Genomic DNA, 17,915 nt, shown 5'->3' on the forward strand with positions numbered 1-17,915 from the left:
GTCCCTAATCGTATATGTCAATTCCCACTTCCTATGAGTGCCAAGCATATTCACAACATGCTTTTACGTAGGCGCACTTCAAACGACGCCTACAATTTGGCGACTCCACTGGGGAGGATTCTTGGTTATTTATCGATTTGAGTGATTGGTATTTAATTAAGATGAGTGGATGAGACTTGAAAGATTCTTGAAAAATATTCTTGTGATTAATTTGACATTTTTGCATAAGTGTAGACGTTTTAACGTCGCATCTAGGTCTGTCCCGTAGGAAAAATTGAATAACTTGATTACGTACGAAGGAAACAGGGCACCAGTCAGATTTTCTAACTGTCGTGTCATGACAGATTCTGCCGTGTCACGATGCAGATCAACGTCTGACGGTGGGCAGCACCGTGACACGGTGCTCTTTGCCGTGTCACGGCAGTCCTTAAATCAGTCCGGTGGCTTATTTTCTCTTCTCACAATCAACTTCCTTCGGTTTTTCTGAAAAACCGTATGTGTTCTACATACGTCTTAGCCCCAGGGGATTTAAGCTCTATCAACCCAAAAACGCTCATGGCAATAAGGGTTCATCCGAGTTTTTTAAATCCACCCAAACCATGGAGTCGAGTTCGATTTCATCACGAACTCGCAGAGCCGCCCGTTGGTATACACCCTCAAGGGAGGCTGCCTTGCTAATGCGTCCAAACTCTTAACCATGGTACCCTTTTGACACCAAATAAACCCGACCATAGTCGAACATAAAACTTGACTTTAGGTTGCGAACTCTTCTTTTCATCATTGTGCCTACCTGTTCTATGTGTGTATATTTGATCGTTTTGATATAACCTTAACGATCTTTCTTTGTCTATGGTGGATTATTTTATGACTAATAATTGCCAATGGACCGTACTCACTTAGTAATTAGCGTCAACAAAAAAATAAATAAATTGCCGTGCCAAGATAGTTCTCACCGTGGCGCGGTGGATTTCCAAAAAAAAAAAATTGTCGTGCCACGTCAGCTTCCACCGCGCCACGGGGAAGCTCACCATGTCACGGCAGAGTCCACCGTGGCACGGTGGATTTCCAGAAAAAAAAGTTGTCGTGCCACGTCAGCTTCCACTGCGCCACGGGAAAGTTCACCGTGTCACGGTAGAGTCCACCGTGGTACGGTGGATTTCCAGCCAAAAAAAAAAATTTTGCCGTGCCATGTCAGCCTCCACCGTGCCACGGCAGTTTCCACCGTGGCACGGTGGATTTCCAGCAAAAAAAAAACCTGGAAATGGTCACCGCGTCATGGCAGCTTGTGTCGTGACACGGTGCAGTTTGCTGTGTCACGGTGCCTCGGAAATAAGTCCAGCCAGTTTTCTTTTAGTCTTCCGTGTTAATTTGGTCCTCGCGTCAGTCATTTTGGTTACTGTTCACATGTCTAGCCATACGATCATGTTATTTAATATTTGGGTCATGTTAAAAAAAAAAGCTAAATAATTGTGCTCATAGTATTTCCTGTTACATTTAAAATTCTAAATTAAGTCAGCTTCAAATTATGTCAATTTAATTTCAAAATCGGGTCAGTATTTAACAGCTCGGGTTCATTACACGACTCTTGACTTAAATAGACATTAATTTATTGAAATATAGTCGTATTTCCCAAAAAGGGGAGAAGGGTAAGAAAGTTGAAATCTGGTAAAAAAAGGTTGAATTTAGGTGGCTGCAGATGGATATAAGAATTCATAGAATTCATGAGCTACAACTTCAACTTCTACTACTTCTACTGCTACTGCTCTATTTAGCTGTCACTGACTCGTTAAGCACGAGAAGCAGCCCCACGTTGTGTTTCCGTCTTGATGGTATCATTTATTACTCTCCTTTTTTTTCTTCTTTTGTTCATCATCATCATCTTCTTCGAGATCTGCAAGCTTCTTCTTATCAATGTCTTTTTCACTGTTCAATCCCACGTGTTGTTTAATTTTCTATTGATTTTTTCAATACCCAACTTGGTTTTTTCCTTATATTTGCTCAATTTCTCTTTGATTTCACCATTTTTGCAGGTTTTCTTATCTGGGGTTTTCTGCTTTTACTTCATCTTGAAGGTCCATTTTTGTTTTTTATTGATTTTATGCTGTGTATTTTCTGTCTTATGTTTGGAATTTTATTAATTTCCTTGTATATAGAAGCATATGGAGTTTAGGGGTTTGTATATATTTGTGTTTGTGTAAAGGATCACGGGGCAATAATGTAGACGGGATTTGATTAGAGATGTTGGGTAGATGACATCGGCTTTATTGGGTATTTTGTGGAGCCTAGTAAATTTGTAATTTTGCTATTTGGATTCATTTTGTTTCATTTTTTTTGGGTGATGTAGTCTGTTCTTAAGATTTTGACTTGTCGTAGGACTAAGCTAGCAGTGCTGCTATTGTGATGTGGATAGTTAAAAATTAACTGTGTGAAAGGGCACTTAACTCTCATGTCATTCTTGTGCAATGAATTGTACTTGTAATGTGATTGGCATGATAATAATCTAATGATAATGCGGCGCTAAAATGATGTATTTAGAGTTAGTTCGAAACAGACCTGGATGTACGGAAAGAACCAAATAATGTCTTGAACTTATTTCTGTTAGCTCTAAGTGGCAAAGATAATTGGGAACTAGACTTACATTTAGAAACATGGTGATAAGAATTTATTGACTAATGTAAAGGAAACTCATTTCATCTGTCTCTTCGAAAATTTCACAGGCTTGATCATTGATAGAAATTTTACACTCTCAGAGTCTCAGTTGTCACTTAATCTTCAAAGTCTGCCTGTATCGGGCTATTTGGAGATGCGAAGATGGTGAAAAAGGGAAATATTGCCCATTATCGAGAGAGATTGGATGAGACGCTTGCATCTGATAATCTTATCGATGAGAAGAAACTTAAGACTCTTGTAAAAGATCAAATTTTGCGATCATTGGCAGACAATAAAGCCATAGGTTAGCGTTCTTTAACTTTTTATTGCTTTTGTCAACTTTTTAGTGGATATGTATCTTTAACATAAAGAATCCCTGAATATGTAATAGCCAGTGCTTTTTAGTGGCAATTTTATGTTGCATTAAGGTATTCTCTTTGTCACTCTTATCCTGCAGATAATATTGATTATATCACCGAAAAACGGACTGTGGAAGTATCAAATTTTCTTGAGATGCTGAGGAGTGCATCTGAAAATTATAATGCTTCATCCTATGAGACACATCATACGACTTGGAAAGTAAGCAATAACTCTGCTTGGCTATTATTGAACATGTGTGAATAGATGTGATACTATAAGTGTAAAATAACGAAAACCATAATATAGCGCTCTGTCTAATGCTAATGAATTTTAAAGAGAACCTCATTTGGTGTGTGTGTGTGCGCGTGTTGGTGGGGGGGGGGGGGGGAATTAGAGCTGAAGTTCACAGCTGTATTACAGCATGAACAAAGAGTATTGTTCTCTAGATTTTTTACCTGACATGTGCTGACTGCCTTCAGCTTTGTTGAACGAAAATAAATTTACTTGTAAGTTTTTGAACCAGTTCATTATAGTCCGCTACAAATCTAGTGTAGAAGCTTTCCCATATTTCTTCTAAATTAATTAAAGCTTTACCAAATTTATAGTTTAATCTTCTTAATGGAATTTTCTACAGTCAATTTTGTATTGGAGGTCATTCTGAATGAGTGAATGATGTACCATAAAGAATTGTAACACTTCTGAACTCCAGCAGAGCTTAGATCGCTGGTTAGCCTCACTTGTTTTAATTTTCTCATCAGATATCACTTTCCTTTTACTTTTCTGTGAACTCTCTAGTCTTGTCCTTTGTGTTTGTAGGCATCTCCTTTTCTTTTCAGGGGTCAATGCTATTTGATTTTACTTAATTAATCCTATCTAACATAGTAGCAATATGAATTTGTTAATGTCCAAAATGATAAATAGTGAGCTGACTTTCTGTTTTACAGTAACAGCTTACTTAACTGTTCCAAGTGAACTTTTGTCCAAGTCCTGTGTAGTTAATATAAAGGCTTTTCTTCGATTTAAGAGTTTCAACGATTGCAATTAAAGTAGTTGCATCTCTTTATCAGTTGAAACAGGATACTGAAGATTTTCGTGTCATGTATCGGGAGGGACCTGTAGGTTCTCCATTCCATTCACTACTTGTGGAAGGCTATATAGATGCTCCTCTGGATGCTTGTAAGTCAAACAACTGTAGTAATCTTTGATTTATCCAACTTCTGTATGCCATTTAGTGATTGGATAGACAAGTCCATTAATTAATGAAAGTCGTGCGTCTTGTAGGTCTGTGTGTTTCTTGGGAATCAACCCTCTATCCACGATGGTAAGATTGGTAACTATTATTTCTTTATAATCTCATGGATGAAAAACACTGAATCATTTGATGCTTTACTGTTTCTTTCTGCTTATCTTTCTAGGTTCCCTGAAACATTAATTCCAACTTTCAAAGTTGCAGAAGCCAAGAAATTGCAGAAGGTCAGGATAGGTGAAGAGATATCTTTAGTGAGGTTTGTGATAAAATAAATGATATGCTTTCCTGATTCCATCTAATTTCTCACTGATTTTTTTAATGGGTGCTAAATTTCTTTTTGCTCTTTGGAAGAAAGGGTGAAGCTTTCGTGGCCATTGTCCAGTAGAGAGGCTCTTCTCCACTATTTTGAGTTTGAGTACTTCGAAAATGATCTCATCGTTGTGCTCTTAAACACGGTAATTGCTTAGACTACACCAAACATAATATTTCTCAACTGTATATGTTACTCTAACATTGAGAGTGTATAATTCATTTTGTTCTGCATAGATTTCTAATGCGGACAACATTCAAAACGAAACTCATGGCTTCACCAATGAGGGAATACCAGAAGCCGATAACACAGTAAGGATTGATTTAGTGGGAGGTTTTGCTTTGCAAAAGGTGACCGAAAACAGGAGTTACTTTAGGTGTGTTGTCATTATTAGCTGCTTTTATGCTAGATCAGATAACTACATTCTATGTTTCTTTTTCTTGAAATTTTTTATGAAAAGTGATTTTATCAGGTAATAATTGGATACCAGAATTTTTGCTTTGATGGCATCTTATATGTTATAAAATCAAGTTTCAGCGAGTTTGAAAACTGTAAAATGTCAAGTCTTTTGTCTATTGCAATTTGGCCATCTAGAGTCAATTTTTTTTTTTTTTTTTTTTTTTTTTTTTTTTTTTCCCTTTCAATACGTTTAATCTGAATAAAAGAAGATACTCACATTCAAGACTTCTGACCTCTCTTTCAAAGACTTCTGACCTCATTTACTCTGAGCACTAATTTTCTGTTGAGCTTGTAGGACTAGTGCCTATTTACTTGGCCCTTGTCGCTTGTCCTAACATTTTATGCATAGATTATTCTTTGATAATTTGCCTGATATAGCCATCAGAGGAAGTTGGGTCAATGTAAAGCCTAGGTCCTCATGGTTTGGTGATTCTCCCTTTTTGTCTGGGGTGGATCTTTCTATGAGGTGATTTAATGCTACATTGAATTGGAAATATGATTATTTATATTTATAGTACTAGGATTGTTACTAAATCTGCTATTGTTCCGGGTATGGACTGGGGAACTGATGTGGAGCTGGTAGCATCTGTGGTCTTATACTCTTATCGGGGTGTTTGCACAAGTGAGACACGTGAATTATCCTTGGGGGTGAGCTAAGGAAACCCCCTCTGATGGTATAGTCAGTATGAGATGTTAACCTATAACAATTGTAATAGTACCAGGCTCATCCCATCCCAGTCTTACTTTATCATCAGAGGGGGTATCTTGACTTTCCTCGACTCAGCCAGGATAGTTCAAGTGTCTTACTTGTGCAGGCACCCTGACATGACCAGATATTGCTACCAGCTGGTCAAGCTCCACATTCCATACTAATTATGCTTAGTCAGCAAATAATACAAGTAATCCTAAAGAAAAAAATTATGAAATTTGGCACTTTTTTTTTTGTATAGAAAGTAAAGGAGATCATGGCAATTTAGAGGTTGATCAAGTAAAAAAAATTGATGTTTCAAAGTTTTTTGAAGCTCTCAGAACAAATAGTTCAAAACACTGGGAGATATGAATTGTGAACTTCATCAAATTTCCATGCAATCGAAAGGGTAACAACAAAAAAAGGGATTCAGATCTTTTCTTCAACAATAGTTGACTGGATTGGTGACTGAATGAATCATCATAATGTCATGGGTTTATTACATGCTCTGTAATTTTATTCTTATCACTTCTGTTTACTTGGATTTTCTCTTTCTATTTGCAGGACAATAGGCAACCTGGACATAAAATTGGATTTTGTTCCTCCTTCACTTATAAATTTCATATCGAGACAACTGATAGGCAGTGGTTTCAGGTTCTATAAGAAGGTAAAAAATCCTTACGCCCTTTGTACTCTTAATTTTGAGGATGGGGACTTCACATTGGTGCAAGTTACAGTAGAAACTGGTGATATTAGTTGTGCAGTGTGCTAGGTGTTATTTTATTTATATACCTCTGCTGGAGTAATCCTGATAAAAGCTACTGGATAATCAAATGGAGATTCAAGATCATAATTTAAGACCTACCAATGTGCTCCTCTATGCCAAAGGCCTTATATCTCATGGTCTGTCCTATTCCTTCTCCTGAGCAAGCCCTTCAATTAGCAGGCGAAAATATGTAATCACTAGCTACCTCACTGTTTAAAATCTAATTTGAGCCGTTTGTGCTGATGTCAAGAATGAAATTCTGAACTTGGAAGAGTGACTGATTTAGGTCAACTTATTTGACATAGTTGGATGTTACTAGTCTGTAGAAATGAGATGACAGGATATTCTTGTACCCTTGGTTTAGTTTGTTGGGAGATCAGTGGAATTATTATTTTTATTTTATTTAAGGGAGCTAGTTCTTGCCTGAACTTTTCTTCCTTTTCATGTTTCAAAATTGCTATTATTAGTTAAAGCAGTATAAAGACTACAAAAAAGCAGTGAAAGAATGAATGAATTTTAAGGATGAAAATATCTTGAAGCTTTTGTTTTATCATCTAGAACAACCTCTGTTGCAAATGTTTAGTTTTACAAGGGGGTTGTATTATATTCTAGACATAACACATCATTCTTAGGTGGTTAGATGCTTCAGTATGTACATAATCTTTCAGCATTGCTGATATCTGATGTTATTGCAGACAGTTGCTTCAGTATCTAATGGAGATGAAGCATTTTCCAAGGTTTTGAGTGACCCTCTATACAGTCGAATACGTCAAGCTGTATACTCAAAAAGTAAATCAGAAAGGAGCCTCATGGAAAAACAAACCATTTCGGACTACACAGGCATCAATGATGGGGAGCAGAAAACAGACGTGAAAAATGCATCTAGAAAGGAAGATGAGAAGATTCTTAGCAGTGAAAATATTAGCAAACCTTCAGAGGGGAGCAAACCAATTAGTAACGAGATCGAGGAAGAAGAGATCAAAGAAAGCAATGGCCATATTAATGGATACTGGATGCAGGATAAACTAGCCAGTGAGATTGAGGAAGAAGGGGTGGAAGGAAACGAAAATGAATTTGTGAATAATATCAAATATGCAAAGGAAAGCCGTGGTTTAATTGGTCAACCTCAATCAGTGGATTTTCATAATAATGTGCCTATAAGTCCCCAGGTGGAGAGAGCCCTAGGTACTTTGGATAAACTGATCAGTGCTGTCAAAGAGAATAGACGCAAAGGTCAAAATGGAAGTCAATCTGGCCCTAAGATAGAAGAGGGTGCTGCTATATCCTCAACATTGGGTAAGCAAATGAACTGGGTGGATAAGCAGGGTACTTCAGTTAAAGAAAATGATAAGGCCACTGCACATGTATCCAGGAATGACTTGGGCACTGATAATATGAGGTATGTTCTTGTTCCTCCTATCCCATATAAATGTCTCCTTTTTAGCAGGTATATCAATAAACAATCGTGACAAAAATGATTGGTTGCATACAAGAGTGGCATGTAAGATTGTTTTCTTAGGCGACAAGGATATAAGATTATTGCTGTTGAGATAAGGTCCCTATTAAGCCGTGCAAGATACTGCAAATATATTTTTATGCCAAGTTTCTCAATTTTTTTATTCTTGTTTGTTGGAATTTTGGCTGCTGAGGGGGGATTAGTGTTTGCGGATTTATTATAGGTGCATGGTTGTCCAAGTTTTGTGAACTTATTTCTGTTAAAAGGATGATTGCTAGGTTGTTCCCTTCTGTTAACCTCTGAAATCTCACAACACTGCAGACTGTATCCATCTGGATGAACTTGTCTTAGTCTAGTTGTGTCTGGACCTGTGGTACACGTGTTCCCTCTCTAGTCTCTCATTTACTAGGATACTCTAAAAATTTTGAGAAAATAAGCTTGATATTCAGCAAAGAGGATGTTATATCTATATATCCTGTTTATCTCTAATATTTTTTTTGCCTTTTAAGCTTCTAACTTACCAGTTGTACATGTAGTTTAATTTTCTGCCTTGTTTATTTACAGGTCTGAAAAATCGGATCTTCAAGCCCAGGAAGAAAATTCTCAAGTGGTACCTCCTGATCAAAATCCTGCAATCGCCAGTTGGTCAATACATGTGCCTTCTGCCGGAAACAGTCCAGTCGCAGTTAGTTCCATGAACCGTGAAGCTAATGGCACCCATGAAGACAAGAAGAAGACTGGACAGCAAAAAAAGTGGAGGCTATGTTGTTTTCACATCCCTTCCGCGAGGCTGGTCTCATGAGTACTTATAACCACATAAAGGACAATACAAATGGTAGTGTTCAGCTTTTCACCATCTTTAACAAAGAAAATAGTTCGAGATTGTACCTAATGTACACTAGTGCCATTTTTAAATGATATAGTTGATGTATCATAAATTCAAAACTGACTTAGGAAAATATTCCATATGATTTCTTCTCTTTTTCTTATTTATCCTTGAGTAAATTAGTTTGTAAGAATGTAAATAATTATTTTTTTTGGGCACCCAATTGTATGTTTTTGATTGAATATTCAAGGTTTTGTTTTGTATATCAATTTTTAGATTGAGATTTCAAAATTTGTACATTCTTGAGTCTTGTATGTAATTGTTCACTTTTCATTTTGGGGTCTAATTTTACCAAACCGTGTTTTTTGGGTGCAAATTTCAGAAGACTAATTACTAAGAGTATGTATTATGCTCGCATTGATAGATTTTCCTAAAAATAAAATTAGATCATATTGAAAGGAGATTGGAACCTAACCATCTAAAATTGATTTCAAACTCAGATCAACCCAAATGGTGAACCAGGTGAAACATAAAAAAAAAAAAAAAAAAATCATATTGAAATATTACTTCCGGTCCATTAGTATCCGGTAATACTCGTAATTTCCCATGGATATCATAAGACATTCTTTGAAAAATTACGCTAAAGTTTATTCTCATTACCATTGTTTACAACACCTGACCCGACCCGAACAATATCCGATTCAGCTTTGAGTTCTCGTATATAATAAACTTAGCATGACTCAAAAAGTGACCCGACCTGATCATCCGAATTAACATCTCTATTTACAACCATAACCGACTACCAAAAGTCATTCGTATCTTCAGCTTCAGTTGCCGGAATTACACTGCTTCACAATACTCCGATGAATACCAGCAGACTTTCATGGCGGCGATTCTCGCGACTCTTCCACCGACACCTTCGACCTACGTCTTCTCTCTCCTCTACCACCTTCCACTCCCAAACTCAATCTTTATCTTCTCTCTCCTCTTCATTTTTTCTTCCCCATTTCAATTTTCCTGCAAATTTTCTCCATGATTTTTCCAATCAATCATTCAAGCTTTTTTGCTCTTCATCATCATCAAGCTCCGAAATCCGAAGATGCTGGAACTGTAATTCGTCTCCAACAACTTCGCAACTCTTTCTTGTTTGTGATTCTTGCCGTTGTATTCAACCTGTTGATCGCTCTGTTGATTATTTTCGGATTTTTGGATTGTAAGTTTTCTCTTTCTTCATTTGATTTTTCTGCTGGTAATTGAGATATAATTGTTAAAATTCATATAAAATCTTTGAATGATAAATTGATATTGTTGTAAAATATTAATTTAGCTCATAAATGCTATGATAGTTTACTAGAACTTCTAATTTATGTAATTTTAAGTGATGTTAATTCAATGTTATTGCCGTGATTTGAATTGCTTTGATTTTGTTACAGTAAAATGATGATGTTAATGTTATGAGCTATTGTTTTTTTTATTTTAGCTGATAACTTTTTATTAGCATAACATGCCTAATTATGTCTAGAACAAAGTGGTTATAACTCCTACCGTCCTACGTATTCCCTCTGTCCCTCTAAGATTGCGGCATTGGAGTTTTGTTACTTTTTTAAGGTGGAGTTGATGAGTGAAAAATTGGTGGGACAAATGTTAGAGTTTGTGGGATTGAAGTCATGGTTTTTATGACGATGTATAGTATGGGCAAACTCAAAGGGATGGGCTGAAAAGGAAACTAGGACAATCTTAGACTTAGAGTGATGGAGTATATAATTATTCTTTGGGATAAAGGGATAGTTGTGTCGCGAGTTGTAGGGATTGAATAACTTTGTTTCATAGTTGAAGTTATTATCACATCATAGTCCCATAACTTGTCCTCGTGAGATCGCGTTTCTGCCTATTTCGAAGATATGGTTTTTCATGCTTATGTGTATTTGTTGTTGTAGTTGTTTACTTCGTCCTACTTGAATATTTTAGGTGTTTCAATGGTATATAATGTGATATTATAAAATTCTTCAGCCCCTTGGGATTCAGAACTTATAGTAATTAGCATTGGTAGATGAGAAAGACTATAGCGTTTAAGTTGTGCTTGTTTAACATGTTACAGGGAGCGAAAATATGATATTGAGGAGAGTAGTTTGGAGGGCTTGTATAAAGACTGGCAGAAAAAGCTGCATCCTGATTTAGTTCATTCAAAGTCTGAGGTTTGTTTTATATGTATTTGAATTTAGAAGGTTTTAGAAACACTTATACTCCGAACTTTTAGTTTATCTAATTATTGTCGTATGTGATTAGAGTGAAAGGGAGTATGCTGCTGAGCAATCTTCTCGAATAATTGATGCATACAGGACGCTCAAAAATTCCTTGTCCAGGGCAATATACCTTGTGAGTACAACAGAATTTCTGCATAGACTGCATTGTTTGTTTCCTTGAAAGATAGCAGGCTTTCTACTTTAGTGACTGTGATAAAGCATGTTGTATGAACCTCATGCATTTATGCTACGTGTGTATCTTGTGTGTGGTGCTTAGCTATACCAATTTTATCACAATTCTGCAGGTGAGACTCTAATCTAGGACAGATAAGGGAAGTTAATAGTATGCTGCCTTACAGAAACATTTTGTAAAGTCTTATACTTTTATGTGCTCAACACCCCCCTTCCTCTGTTGGAGAATTGAGTGGAGACACCTTCAAATTGCTGAGTATGTAGTGATGGTGCCGTCCAGGAAGAACCTTAGTTATCTGTCGAATTGCAGTTGTAGTGTAGGTACATGATAAAGTTTGATGAGTCTATGCTAAATTTGTCCTTGGATATAATGGCAATCCAATTCTATATTCTTTGGATTATAAGATGGAACTAAGTCAATTATTAATACCTTGAACTTTTTCAAATATATTGCTATTACTTTTCACGATGTCCTCATAATGTCAATTTTTCCTAACTAGATATCAAAATACATATTGTAACACGGGGCATTGCTCAGGACACTCACTAGTTTCTTCACCTAAATCTCCATGAAGAAATGTTTATTTACAACAAGCTTATATTTAGCAATCTCTTTTTGGCAGCTGTAGCCTGTAGGCCTGTGGCAATATGACTCCTGACGTTAGTGAATTTGACTCCTAGAAAAAGCTTTCAATGCAGTCAGCCTCCTCCTCTTTGTGTATCTCCTCTAATTATAACTCTTCTTTTTACCTTTGTATAGTCCTGTTAGATTTGTATTTCACTATGTAAAGTTATAGACACATTTGCTGCTCATGGGTTTTTACCCTTGATGGCATGGAAGTAAATCCACCATCTCCCATGTGTGATTTGCTTACAAGTCTTTAAACTATCACCAACATCTGAAGTCATTGGCCAAATTTGTAAGGTAGGATCGGCTTCCTCCTGATGTATTTCACTATGTAAAGTTATAGACACATTTGCTGCTCATGGGTTTTTACCCTTGATGGCATGGAAGTAAATCCACCATCTCCCATGTGTGATTTGCTTACAAGTCTTTAAACTATCACCAACATCTGAACTCATTGGCCAAATTGTAAGGTAGGATTGGCTTCCTGCTGATAAAATACTTATTTTGTGTTGAGAAGGTACGGAACAAGGGTAAGAAAAAGTGTCACCAGTAGCACTATGGCATATTAATCTTACAGATCTGCAGGGGGGTTGGAGATTCTAGTTGATCTTATTGGTTCGGCTGACTACCAAAGAGTGGGAAGTTAAGTAGGCGGAGAAGATGGAAAAAGAGGAAGAGCAAACGAAGTAGAGAATATGGATAATCAAGAGAAGTAAAGGGAAAGAGAAATTAGAAGATGGATCTGACTAAGACTATCCTAAAAGAAGCATTGTTCTATGAAACACAACAACCTTCAAAAAAAAACCTGATAGGTTTTTAATTTATTAAATTTGTTTTATTTCTTCCCAACAAATGGATTACCAAGCAGCAGACATGTTTGGGGTTTAAAAAGCAAAGGTAGCCAAAGGTTTTAAAGTGAGAATAGGAAGGCTTAGAACCAAACGGCACTTCGAATGTGCTTTCTTTCCCCCCTGAAGAATTTAGTTAGAAACCAGTTAATAGACACGTAACTTCAGAATGTTTTTTGGCCTCCTGTTATATCTTTTCTTCATATATCAGATTATCAGGCCTCCATATAAGGCAATTGATGTGTGATTTCTAACATGGCAGATGAAGTTACAGGGTGTACACGTTGATGAAGAGCAGACTGTTTCAGATCCCGAGTTGCTAGCTGAGGTAAGATTATTACACAATCCATTTAGATGATTACATTTGCTATTTGACTTGTTAATTTCAATTAGTGTTCTTAAAAATTCCAAAGCCCATTTCGACGTCCAGTATAACCATTTTCAATGCATGGTTTCTTATGGAATAATGGAAATGAATTTGATGCTGAAGCTCTAATCTTCTCTTCTTTAATGAATAATGATTTTGTCTCTTTGGAAATTTAGTTCTGGTGTCCCGTTGAATGTCAAAATCAATGTAAGCTGTGACCATTTGGTCAGGTAGAACCACCTGATAACCAATGTAGTTTTTGCAGGCAATATAAACCCCATGAATTTTCTTTAGAAGCTTGACTATGGTTCCGTTGTTTTAGGCTTTTCTAGTGTATTTTTACTTTTTTATTAGTGACCATCCATAGGGAATTATATATTCCAAAAATTATAATTGTTCCAAGTTTTTTTAGCTTTACCCTTATTATTCTTTTCCTTGTATCCTCTAAGCCCATTACAATCTAAGATAGCCTGCTGAATAAACATTTTTCTACGTGGCATTGTGGCATGGAAGGTTGCCATAAAAAAAATAATAATAATAAATTTATTTGCATTTTATGATTGTGGGTTGGTCTACTGGTCGTCATCGGTAACATTACAGTCTTCATCATGGATTCATGGATGAAACTCCAAGCAGGTCTTTCCTGCTGTAGAGTCAAAGCTATGGTAAGAACTATGAAGGTAATATATGCACAAAAAACTAATTAACCCAACCATTCTGGCTAGTACATCTCTTGAGTTTTGGAAGATAAACACTCCTTCCCTAGTTTCGTCCCCATATAACAATCTTATTTCATCCAAAAATCTTGTTCCTATATAAAAATCCCATATCTTTTTAACTCTTAAATCTTAATCAACCAAACCCCAATATTTTTTTCACTTTAATCAATCATACTCCTCAATCTTTTTTATATTCACCTTAATTAATTAAAGGAAAATTTGATTTTAATAATCCAACCTTTGAGTGATTTATTTTTATTAATCCAACCTTTGAGTTATTGCTGAATAATCCAAGCTTTAGGGGGTGTTCTTTTTTATTAGGCCAAAGCAGGTTACTCAACCTAAAATAGCAAAATGTAAAGTAATAAATAAAAGTTAATAAACTTTCTCTCTCTAAAAATCCTCTCTCTCTCCCATAAACCGCCGCCCCTCTTCTTCTTCTCCGGTTATGAGGCTCGCCGGCGGGCGTGTGGCTCACCGCCCACGCCACCGTCGGCGAGCCTCCGATCTACCCCTCTAGCTTGTTTATTTCTTTTTCTGTTATGGTTTTTCGTTTTTTCAGCCTTTCATCTGGCGCCGCACCGCCTCTTCGTCCGCCGCCGTTGTTCCTCTCCGACTGTGAGGCCGGCCTGTCGTCGTTTCTTTGTACCGCCTCCCCGCCGCGCCTTCGCCCCACCCCTTTGTCCGTTGCCGCGACGTGGTTTACGAGAACGGGGAGGGGGAGTTTCCTCCCTCTGAGTCCCTCGTGTAGGGCCGTTCTAAGTCCCTCGTGTAGGGTTGTCGTTGCAGCGGCTCAGGGGCGTGTGGGGTTCGGGCTTCTCTGGCGGGCCTCGGTGGTCCGTGCGTTTATTTCCGGCGGTTCGTGGGCTGGGTCGGTGAATCCCATAGCGTGGGTGGTGGGACTCGGTTTGGCGGCGGGGTGGGATGTTAGGGTTTCGTTTTTTGTTTTAGGGTTTAGTTTTCGTTCTGTTTTTCCTTTTAGAAGTCGTTGTGTGTTTTTTAGTTTTATTATTTTTTCTGTTTGTGTGGTGTGTTGGAGTGATATGGGGCTTGCAGATCGGTGTACCGATCTTCTGGTGCAGGATTTAAGCCGGGTTTTTTGGCTATGGGGCTTCGGTTTGATCTTCTGTTGGTTTGGGCTAAAGGGTTTTGCTTCCATGCCGATATCCGTGTTTGAATCGGAGTTGATCTTGTCTATGGTGAAGTGTACGACACCAATTTTGATTTTAGGTCGAGGAGTACGGGATTCTGAGCCAATGAAGGTTCTCGTCAGAAATTACATCATATTGCCAGACCCCCTTGCAAGAGGCTGCATAGGACAGCGTTATATGAGCCAAGGGTACTTAAGAAAGTCATTCTGCGCGTGCAATTGTAGTTTCGTTTATTTCGAACTTGTAATTGGTTCGGTTGTCTTTGTATTGTTCGATTTTGATCTCTTATGTAAGTGCCGTATGGCTTTTTATTAATGAATATAATCTCCCCCCCTTCCAAAAAAAAAAAAAAACCTAAAATAGCAAGTCACCTGCCACATGTCGTGTGTTCATTTGTCAATAATTATTTTTTCAAATTTTATTAAAAAATTGTTAAATTAATAAAAATAAAAACTTTTTTTTTTCTTTTTTCCCCTTTCTTCTTCTTCTCCCCTTCCCCTCTCCATGAATTCAGCCCCCCCCATTTCTGGCCAACCTTTCTTCGCCGCTCCCCCTTCACCTCATCCCTTCTTAATTTCCGGCCACCCCCCAAATACCATTTCAATTTCCCGGCAACCCACCCAAAAACATTAGCATTTTCCAGCCTGCTCATCCACACAAAATCACACCCTGAAATTAAATCTCGAACCCCCTCGAAAACCAGAACCCCAACCACGCAAATCTGGGTTTTGGATTTTTAGTATTTGGGTTCTGGGTTTCATGGATAGAGGGGTGGCCTGAGGGGTTTCGGGGTCAGATGCAGGGAAGGATTGGAGAGGGTAAAGACGGCCGGGGAGAGTGAGGGGCGGCAGGGGAGTGGGGTGGTCGGAAATTGGAAAAGGGAGGGGGACGTTTTACGAGGTAGGGAAAGGGAGGGGGAGTATTCGAGGGTGGGGTGGGTTTTCTGGTGAGCTCCGGCGGGGGTGGGGGGAGTATTCGAGGGTGGGGGTGGGTTTTCCGGTGAGATCCGGCGGCGGAGGAAGGCAGGGGAGGTGTTCAGGGGACAGGTGGTTATTTCCCGGCGGGTTGGGTAAGGGATGTGGGTGTTTTCCGGGGAAGGGGGCTGGTAATTACTTTGATTTTTTTTTTTGTTAAAGATTTTTCTATTTTTGTTTTATTTTTTAAATTCATTTTTTGTTAAAAAATTTTAAAAGAAAAAAAATTAAAAAAAAGTTACCCGAAGAGAAGGTAACCAGTCATCTTGGCCTAATAAAAAAGAACACCCCCTAAAGCTTGGATTATTCAGGAATAATCCAAAGGTTGGATTAATAGATTTGGACGAGCAAAAGGTTGGATTATTTAAATCAAATTTTCCTTAATTAAAACCCACTTTTGACTTTTTTTTTATCCGCTTTTAATCAATCAAACCCATTACCTTCTTTTTTGTACTTAATTTAGGGACAGAGGGATTAATTGATGGAATCTAGCAACATCCTTATGGTTGCTGTAAAGATCAAAGGCGTTGAAGGGATTTTAATCAACAGTATAGCCATTATTAGCAAGAACTTGAGTAATAAGCATACCATTTTCTAGATATTATGAGTTTATGACTAGTATTACCTTCTGGTTTGCTAGTTATGTTTACACTTCATTTTGTTTGCTATCTATGCTTTTTCTTCATTTGTGTGCTTGACTAATAAGGTAAACATCTTGATCATTTCAGATTATGGAGATCAGAGAATCTGTCGAAGATGCTCCTGATTCTCAGGCGTTAAAAAAGATCCAGGCAGAGGTTTGAGATTTTCTATAGAAGTTTGATATTGAATCACATAAGAGCTATTGCTTGTTTAAACTACTGTGTGGCTGGCTCATTTGCAATCCTGAAAAGAGAGTTCTTGGTAGCAAAAAATTTATAATATTTTCATGTTATTCGCATGATGACTAACTTGTTTGATTGGTACTTATATGAGTGTTTAGTGTTAACATATGGAAGGAAGGCAACGTAGCCAAAAAGCCAATGTCTTGGCTATTTCCAGCTTTATGGTGTATATATAGATATATTTTCATATGGCATCTAATAATTTGTTACTGTAATGGCTCAGGTACATGAGAGATTAAAACAATGGTCCAATACATTTGCAGGAGCATTCAAAAGCCAGGATACCGAAGAGGCATTAAATGCCATCCGTAGAATGACATATTATAAACGTGCAAATGAGGAAATTGTGAAACGACTCTGATAGTGTGCATGTGTATCTGAGAACTTGTAAACTTCAACCCATTGATTTGTCCTATAGCTGCCAGTTGATTCTTCTGAATATTCTAAGCACTTGTACTCAGAAATCACAGGATTGAAGAAATTGGCCTGTTTTGAAGAGTAGAAGCATTGTTTAGCATATTCATAACATAGAGTTTAAAGCTGAAGGGTGCAGATGCCATAGTTCTTTTTTGTGGATGCATCTTTGATTCTTAGGTACGGCGCAAGGGTTAAGACTTATGATGTAATAATGAACAAGCAAAAGAGGCCGAAGAAGTCTGGTTGAGCATAGGAGGTTGAAGAAGTCAGATTTATTTTACAACTTTTCTTTTCTCTCTGATTTTTTTTTTTTTTTTTTTTGTAGAAAGTAAAAGGTTTTCTGGATTTGTGGTTCAAAGTTGGTTCTCTTTGAACTTTGATGCAATATATTTCCTTCGAATCTTCGATCCAAAAACATATTCTTGCTAATTCAGCTACAACTAATTGGTTGTCAAAAAAAAAAAAAGCAGGCTTAGCTACTGTTAGTGCTACAATTCTCGTCCAAGCCACAAAGCAAAGATTGCAATTCGTGAAAGGTGTGTTTTAGGAGACACAGAAAGAATAAGAGTGGCGTGTTTTGCAGTAATACGTTTGTAAGTATGTTGTTCCAAATAAGATAGTGGGGTTTTGGTTAAAGGGGATACAAAAAACACAATAAACATGTATTTGAACACTTGCATGCTTCCTACAGTACCAATTTGATGGCTAAATAAAATGCAAGTACGAGTA

The 17,915-nt window shown here is 37.4% G+C and overlaps 2 protein-coding genes across 3 annotated transcripts; both read left to right on the forward strand.

The window, feature by feature from the left end:
• The first annotated feature begins 1,720 nt into the window (after positions 1-1,720).
• LOC145598645 (uncharacterized) lies at positions 1,721-9,046 on the forward strand. 2 transcript variants are annotated; one of them, XM_081655028.1, is made up of 12 exons: positions 1,721-1,829; positions 2,031-2,072; positions 2,718-2,953; positions 3,107-3,228; positions 4,077-4,185; positions 4,291-4,330; positions 4,425-4,514; positions 4,614-4,713; positions 4,805-4,944; positions 6,280-6,382; positions 7,177-7,880; positions 8,502-9,045. In XM_081655028.1, the coding sequence occupies exons 3-12, from the start codon at positions 2,812-2,814 to the stop codon at positions 8,737-8,739; spliced, it is 1,788 nt and encodes a 595-aa protein (XP_081511154.1). In that variant the 5' UTR covers positions 1,721-1,829; positions 2,031-2,072; positions 2,718-2,811; the 3' UTR covers positions 8,740-9,045. The 2 variants fall into 2 exon arrangements, with proteins under 2 accessions (XP_081511154.1, XP_081511155.1); XM_081655029.1 differs by having other exon boundaries at positions 1,729-1,829; positions 2,751-2,953; positions 8,502-9,046.
• Positions 9,047-9,567: 521 nt separating this feature from the next.
• On the forward strand, positions 9,568-17,649 carry LOC145598647 (iron-sulfur cluster co-chaperone protein HscB homolog). Its single transcript, XM_081655030.1, has 6 exons — positions 9,568-9,976; positions 10,862-10,958; positions 11,050-11,139; positions 12,937-13,002; positions 16,614-16,682; positions 16,993-17,649. The coding sequence occupies exons 1-6, from the start codon at positions 9,627-9,629 to the stop codon at positions 17,128-17,130; spliced, it is 810 nt and encodes a 269-aa protein (XP_081511156.1). The 5' UTR covers positions 9,568-9,626; the 3' UTR covers positions 17,131-17,649.
• The last annotated feature ends 266 nt before the right edge of the window (positions 17,650-17,915 follow it).

This window comes from Chenopodium album, chromosome 20 (genome assembly GCF_948465745.1).
Source record: "Chenopodium album chromosome 20, dcCheAlbu1.1, whole genome shotgun sequence".
Taxonomy (NCBI): Eukaryota; Viridiplantae; Streptophyta; class Magnoliopsida; order Caryophyllales; family Amaranthaceae; genus Chenopodium; species Chenopodium album.